A 6,884-nucleotide genomic window follows, 5' to 3' on the forward strand; every position below is an offset into this window, starting at 1 on the left:
TCCTGTTGGAGACAGATTAAGACACCCAAAATAGGTCTTTCATATAGGTACTATGTTGGAGACTGATTTTAAGTCTCTTGTTAACTATTTTGGGTTTGGGTGTCCATATAAATCACTTGTTGGAGACGGTCTAGCTTCCCAAACGTGCCAGATAGTTACGGCAAAGACATTAGCCTTTTCAGGCGGAGCTGTAGAAAGCCAATCAAGAACCAAACGTGCCAGATAGTTACGGCAAAGACATTAGCCTTTTCAGGTGGAGCTGTAGAAAGCCAATCAAGAACCCTGAACCCAACTGTCTAAATGTTATACAATCCTTGCGGCCTTGATTTCAATGGACTCTTCAGCAAATTGTCAAAGTGATCACTGAGTTATATGCACCGGTGGACTTCCCATTAATACTGAGCAAAGGAGATGGTCATATGGATGCAGTACTGCAGTAGTAGTCCGCATCGGTAAAGTTGACATCAAAAGTGCTGCTAAAACATTGTGGTATTACAGGTCAATGAAGATACGCAGGCCGTCATGAGCTAGTTGTACTGGTATTCCTTCCCTACGATCATAATACAAGCTTGCACATCAGTCAGTCAAGGCTAAGGATGAAAACGGTACGGAAATATCCCGTACCGAACCGCATCGTTTTCTATATTTAATCCGATCGAATTCGTATTTTCGGACAAATTCGAATTCGGTTTGAAATTCGGAACACCAAATTCGAAATTGGAACGAAAACGGTTTAGACATTTTTTCGACCGTTTTCTACTTTTCTACTTTTAATTCGGAATATCCCGAATTCGAAATTCGGTTTCGAAATTTGGTTTGAACCAAATTTGGCCCCACTACAAGTCCAACATTAGAAAAATCATATCTTTTTCATACAATCTCGGATGAAGATTATTTTTATATGAAAATTGTAGCTCTCGACGAGATCTACAACTTTTTAGTTCTTAGTTTTTTCATTTGATGTCTTGAAGATGTTCAAAAAATTAAACAAAGTCATCGATATATTAATCGCGTACAAGCGCTTGTTGCCTTAAAAAAATCATATCTTCCTTGCATCGTGTCGAATGAAGATACTTTTTAAGAAAGTTGTATGACTTGTTAATTATTATGTACTTATTAATTGTTATGCACTTGGTCCTACGGGTCAATATTCCGTATTGATTTTTCGTATACCGGCCGTGTTCGACATAATTCCGCTCGAATTAGTTCGTTTTCGAAATTTTTGATATTCCGTAAGTTCGTGTTCGTTTTCGTGTCCGACTTTACCGCTTTCGTTTTCGTTTTCGTATTCAAATGTAGAAGTAGAAAACGGTTGAGAGGTTTTCCGACCGTTTTCATCCCTAGTCAAGGCATCTAAAAGATAATTAAGGAGTGAAACAAATGTTCAGAAACTAGGCGCACCTGCAAGACCATCTTGCTAACAGCTGGTTTTCTCTGTGATGTTCAAACTCGTGGTTCATTCCAATCAACAGAGCAGGGCATATCCTCTTGACAGCGTCAAGACTCTACAACAATCAGTAAATGTTAACATGGTACTCCGTATTTAAGAAAAAATAATAATAGATTCTCTGATACATCTTCACAGGCATGACACTGTAAATGGGTTTGAGGCTGTGAACCATTATGTTGATCTCTTCTAGCCTTCTAGGCTGATTTTATGAAGATGGATTAACTTCATATTTAACCACCAAGTTACTATAAATTCAGAAAATACTGAGAGATCCTGATTAAATAACCTGACTCAGAGTCAAATGGCAACTGCGATCATCTCCCTGTTCACAGAACATTAAATCTGTATCAGAAAGTTAACCTATTTTATGGAAGGTTCAGAAAAGATGTTCTTTATTCAGATGAATAGCATGTGGAGGATTACCGCCCCATGCAACCTGTTTGTTTCTAGTATAAGTAGATCTAGTTGCCCTTGTCCAGCACCAGACTTCGAAATTGCTGCATGCAAAGATCGCATCAGCAGTTTATATTGCTGTAAAATGGAGCAACTGAATAGGATATAGGAACAAAGAGAAGGGATCCAACTACAAAAAGGCCACGAATTCAATAGCTGATAACATACGAAAGACTCTTGTGGTTCAGGAAAAAAAATTGAGTTCAGAAAAATATTGGAGAATGTTGCTTTTGATGAAACACTGAAGTCCTTTTTTTTATAGATTTATGTAATTTGCATTATTCCAAAGACGACATACAGGTTAGCAGGAACTATTATATGAATTGCTTGCTAAATTATCCTATGTTCTCTCTTTGTATTGCAGTCTGAATTTCAATGGAAGTATAATGGATCAATATTATCTTTCCTACTCATTGAATTACCTTAGTTATCACATTATTCCCAATCATTTTTTGAAACAGTACATTATTCCCAATCATGTCAGATGACTATTTAAAAACACTGTTGTTCACAAATAAGCATTCTATATAAGCTGACTATTTGAATAGAGAATGATGGAGGAATGGAAAGGTCTACCATGCTCAGTTGTAGGTAGAATTCTTGAGACATCAGATAAATACGCAACTCTGACTTTCCTCCCAAATAAGAAGCCTGAACAGACATAGTCCTCTCCATGCATAACCTGGGCAGACAATCCCAACATCAAGTTAGACAGCTCAGGGGGCAAACGTAACCATATCAATGCAGCATTTCACAATAATAACTCTTACTGGCAACGGCCAAAACTCAAGCTCCGATGCTACAAATGGCTTCTCAACATCACCCTCAATGATCGTCCAATCGAGTTGAGCAGGTCTGGCAAAGTCATCACCTTCCTGCAGCTTCTGTTTAACCAAGTTGGGAAATCTTGCTGCAACACTGTAAAAATTAGCAGACAATATTACACGATATATATATGTTGGGCCGACAACAGATTTAACGTGGGCACTGAGTTAGCTCGAAATGGAAGAATTACCTGTCCATTGTGAATTGGGTGAGAAAAATAGGAACTTTGCCAATTTCATTTCTCTGACTACTCGGTAGTGCCACCCAGAGATCATCAAGGCCTAAGACAGCATCTGCGTGCTCATGCGTGAGAATAATCTGCACTTCAGAGAACCCCCTTTTTAGTTGACTGAAAATGTGCACCAATTGTTGTCAATGAAGAATTCCCCATCAAGATCTCACCGAATCAATGGAAGGAATTTTGTGGCGCACAAACCACTGGAGAACTTGTTCTCTAAAGGTCTTGCCGACATCGATTAGAATGTACTTGTGAGTCCCATCATCATGGCAATAATCTATCAAGAAGGAGGTGTTGCACCTGAAACCAGACGTACATGCAGTCACATAAGCACTAGCAAATATTTGCTTTGATTTGCCTTTGAGGAGCCTTTAATCCCCCTATTTTGCTATGCAATGACCCAATTTTCTAGGAAATATACTTGCATACTACTCAAAAACATCTTTTAAAAGACACACGGTCAAAGTCCTGTATATCGGAATGAGTAGAAATGGCAAAAGATGCTGAGTGGCGACAAAGCTATGCCTATGATAGCCAACACGGCCAAAACGCAGTTCGGGACTTCGGGTAGCAGTGAGAGACCGGAGGAGATTCTGATGCTCTTGCAGATTTCCGGGGCAGGTCGACGCGTAAAACTCGAGAATTCTCTAGGTCCAGACGAATTTTGAGGCTCTGACAGTTATGTGGAATAGAAGGTACGAAATGAACATAGCTATGCGAGCGAAACAGAACCGTTCACTGAACAGACAGCGGTTGACTATGCTGTAGTGTATGGGAGCGCAGCGCTCACCTGTAGTTGGGGTTCCGGTCCGGCGGCAGGGAGAGGGCCGTGGAGCAGACGGTGCACGGCGGCTCCGACGGCTGGATGAGGCATCGCGCGTCGGGGAGCGCGCCGGAGCAGCCCGTGCCCAGAAAGATGAGCGATGAAGACGACGACGACGACGACGGAGAAGCCACCGCCGCGGCAGCTCCTGTTGGGCGCGTGGGCGCCGGACCAGAGTCCATCGCTGGACAGATTCTTGGTTGTTCTGCTGGGACTGGGAGCATGAGTTGGATTTCAGAGAGAGATTTTGAGTTCTGGTTGTTCGGTTTGTAGTTTGGTTTCTTGCTACGTTTCTCCTCTTTCTTGCTTTGGATTTGTTTATCGCAATTTCCAGTTCGGGGGGCGCGGGAAGTGGTTTTCCTTCCATCGTCTCGTCGGCGCCATCTTACGTGGACGTGATCCAAGCAAAACTTGTCCTGGACAACTTGATAAGAATTATGACTACCATCACCGATGGTGGGACTAGTCGTTGTGGGCGTGTTCTTTCCTGCCACGGATTAAACAGGACAGGTTTTCACAAAAAAAAAATGTGGGCAGTGGTTAAACAATTGAAGGATATTCTGAAGAACACAGTGGTTAAAAGGAGGAAAGGACTGGTGGTCTAAGAAATTGGGCAGAGCAATATGGGCTTGTTACAGGATCGCTCTCAAGATACCATCTGGTATGACACCATATATATTAGTTCATTTATGGAAATACTTGTCATAACGCTTAGGACGGGTTCGGTTCCTGGGGAACCGTGACCTGGAACTAATCCAGGCGGAATTACTTCTCTATTTTGTATAAGCTTCCTAGCCGGGATGAATCTTGGGCTTTGTTCCGGGCCAAACGAATGAATCCTTATTGGGCTACCAAAGAGATGAAATTAAATCTTGATGTCGCGCAAGTGAAAAGAATGATCCAGATTCGTGAGGTGGAGAAATCATATCACAATGCTAATATCTACAAAGAAGAGATAAATAAGTGGTTTGATTCAAAACCAGGATTTTAAAGGAGACAAAGTTCTAATATTCAACTCAAGGTTTAAATTATTTGGAAAAGAAAAATTACAATTCACCATTAATGCCTTAGCTGAACTTTTACTTATATTGTATATAAGTCGAAACAATTACAAGCATTACATCGATTAGAATGTACTTGTGAGTTCCATCATCATGGCAATAATCTACCAAGAGGGAGGTGTTGCACATGAAACCAGATGTACATGCTGTCAAATGAGTAAGATTTGATTTGTCTTTGAGGAGCCTTTAGTCCCACTATTATGTTTTCAAAAACCATACTGTCAAAGTCCTTACTCCCTTCGTCCCAAAAAATGTCGCTATAGGGTTCATGCTAGGTTTGTAGAAAATATTAGCAACATTTACAGATGTATGATTAAGTTCTCGAATGTGGGGTTTTCACGAACCAATTATGGCGGCTGTTCGAAGACAGATTGATTTAAAGCAAAACCCAAACCCTAACATGAGCGATGACGACTCAATATAATGTCTTTGGGGCATGCAAACCCCTGGACGCAGCGCCTAATGGGCTCTAAGATGTTACACGGTCTAGCGGACCAAAAGACGGTGTCGCAACACCCTTCACGATCCCCGTTGACTCCCATGGAACTTCGATGTGAAACCAACGTTATTGGTTAGTTTATCTTTTTAGGTCATAAAAATATAATTTCTGCAAAACTGAATTTGTTAAAAAATACTACTTAAAACGATATTTTGGCGAAAGTTTGCATATAAAGATTGAATTGAATATTATCTGCATGTGACACTACTAGAATGACGGTCTCATGTAAAAGATACTTCCTCAATTCCAATATCATAGGTTTACTTTATTAGCAGTTAAGGATCCTCGGATATTCCTTTTGGCAAAATTTGTTTCAGTGCTATAATTTTTTTAAGACGTTAGATTGCTTAGGACCTGTTCAGTTCCTGGGGAACCATGTGAATATCTTATGCGTCCAAGAGACTAAATAGAAGGGGCAAAAGACGAAGGAGGTGGACAATACCGGCTTCAAGCTCTGGTACACAGGGACAACTTCAAATAAAAATGGAGTAGGAGTTTTGATTGATAAGAGCCTCAAGGATGGTGTGGTGAAGGTGAGAAGGCAAGGGGATAGGATCATCTTAGTTAAACTTGTCATTAGTGATATGGTCTTAAACGTAATTAGTGTGTATGTCCCCCCAAGTAGGCCATAATAAGAGTGCTAAGCGGCTTTTCTCGGAAGACTTAGATCGCTTGGTTAGAGTTGTCCCTAGTAGCGAGAAGCTCTTTATAGGAGGTGATCTTAATGACCATGTAGGTACATCAAGTGTAGGTTTAGAGGTGGTTCATGAGGGTTTCATATATGGTAGTAGGAACTTGAAGGGAGAGAAAATCTTAGACTTCGTCATAGCTTTTGATCTGATGATAGCTAACACTTTCTTCCATAAGAGACAGTCTCATTTAGTGACCTTTAGTAGCGGCCAGTACTCTAGTCAAATCGACTTTGTCCTTACAAGAAGGAGGGGTAAATGAACATGCGTGGACTGTAAGGTGATACCTGGAGAATGTGTGGTCACTCAACACAAGCTGGTGGTGGTTGACTTTCGCTTTCTGGTGCAAGCTCGTGGGAACAAACAAGATAGGGTTGCTAGAACAAAGTGGTGGAAATTAGAAGGGGGCATCAAAGGTCTTTAAAGAAAAGGTCATTGAAAAGGGCCCTTGGAATGATGAAGGCGATGTAAACAGCATGTGGGAGAAGATGGTAACATGCATTCGTAAGGTTGCTTCAGAGGTGCTTGGAGTGACCAAAGGGAACGGATGTGACTCGAAAGACACTTGGTGGTGGAATGAAGATGTGCAAAAGGCTATTAAGAAAAAGAAGGAGTGCTATAAGCGCTTGTATCATGATAGGTGTGCAAACAACATAGAGAAGTACAAGGTGGCAAGAAAGACTATAAAACAAGCGGTGAGTGAGGCAAAGGGGCGGGCCTATGAGGACCTTTACCGACATTTGAGTACGAAAGAAGAAGAGAAGGACATTTATAGGATGACTAGGGCTCGCGATAGGAAGACAAGGGACTTCAACCAAGTCAAGTGCATAAAGGATGAGAGGGAGC

The 6,884-nt window shown here is 41.2% G+C and overlaps 1 protein-coding gene across 4 annotated transcripts; it reads right to left on the bottom strand.

The window, feature by feature from the left end:
• Nucleotides 1-356: 356 nt before the first annotated feature.
• On the bottom strand, nt 357-4,100 carry LOC136472092 (putative hydrolase C777.06c). Of its 4 annotated transcripts, XM_066469821.1 has the most exons (9): nt 3,757-4,100; nt 3,131-3,266; nt 2,919-3,046; nt 2,674-2,821; nt 2,480-2,585; nt 1,874-1,947; nt 1,737-1,772; nt 1,402-1,505; nt 357-550 (listed from the first exon to the last, which is right to left on the bottom strand). In XM_066469821.1, the coding sequence occupies exons 1-9, from the start codon at nt 4,011-4,013 to the stop codon at nt 493-495; spliced, it is 1,047 nt and encodes a 348-aa protein (XP_066325918.1). In that variant the 5' UTR covers nt 4,014-4,100; the 3' UTR covers nt 357-492. The 4 variants fall into 4 exon arrangements, 3 of the variants coding, with proteins under 3 accessions (XP_066325918.1, XP_066325922.1, XP_066325931.1); XR_010762267.1 differs by having other exon boundaries at nt 532-550; nt 1,402-1,772; nt 1,887-1,947; XM_066469825.1 differs by lacking the exon at nt 357-550 and having other exon boundaries at nt 1,383-1,505; nt 1,887-1,947.
• Between the last annotated feature and the right edge of the window lie 2,784 nt (nt 4,101-6,884).

The sequence above is a fragment of the Miscanthus floridulus genome, chromosome 1 (assembly GCF_019320115.1).
Source record: "Miscanthus floridulus cultivar M001 chromosome 1, ASM1932011v1, whole genome shotgun sequence".
Taxonomy (NCBI): Eukaryota; Viridiplantae; Streptophyta; class Magnoliopsida; order Poales; family Poaceae; genus Miscanthus; species Miscanthus floridulus.

What these genes read in the sequence shown, in the direction of transcription:
- LOC136472092 (XM_066469821.1), bottom strand. Translation starts at nt 4,013, where the DNA reads ATGCTCCCAGTCCCAGCAGAACAACCAAGAATCTGTCCAGCGATGGAC. An exon ending in AAATTCCTTCCATTGATTCG is followed by an intron (nt 3,047 to 3,130) that starts GTGAGATCTTGA and finishes TCTGAAGTGCAG; the next exon opens with ATTATTCTCACGCATGAGCA. An exon ending in ACCCAATTCACAATGGACAG is followed by an intron (nt 2,822 to 2,918) that starts GTAATTCTTCCA and finishes TAATTTTTACAG; the next exon opens with TGTTGCAGCAAGATTTCCCA.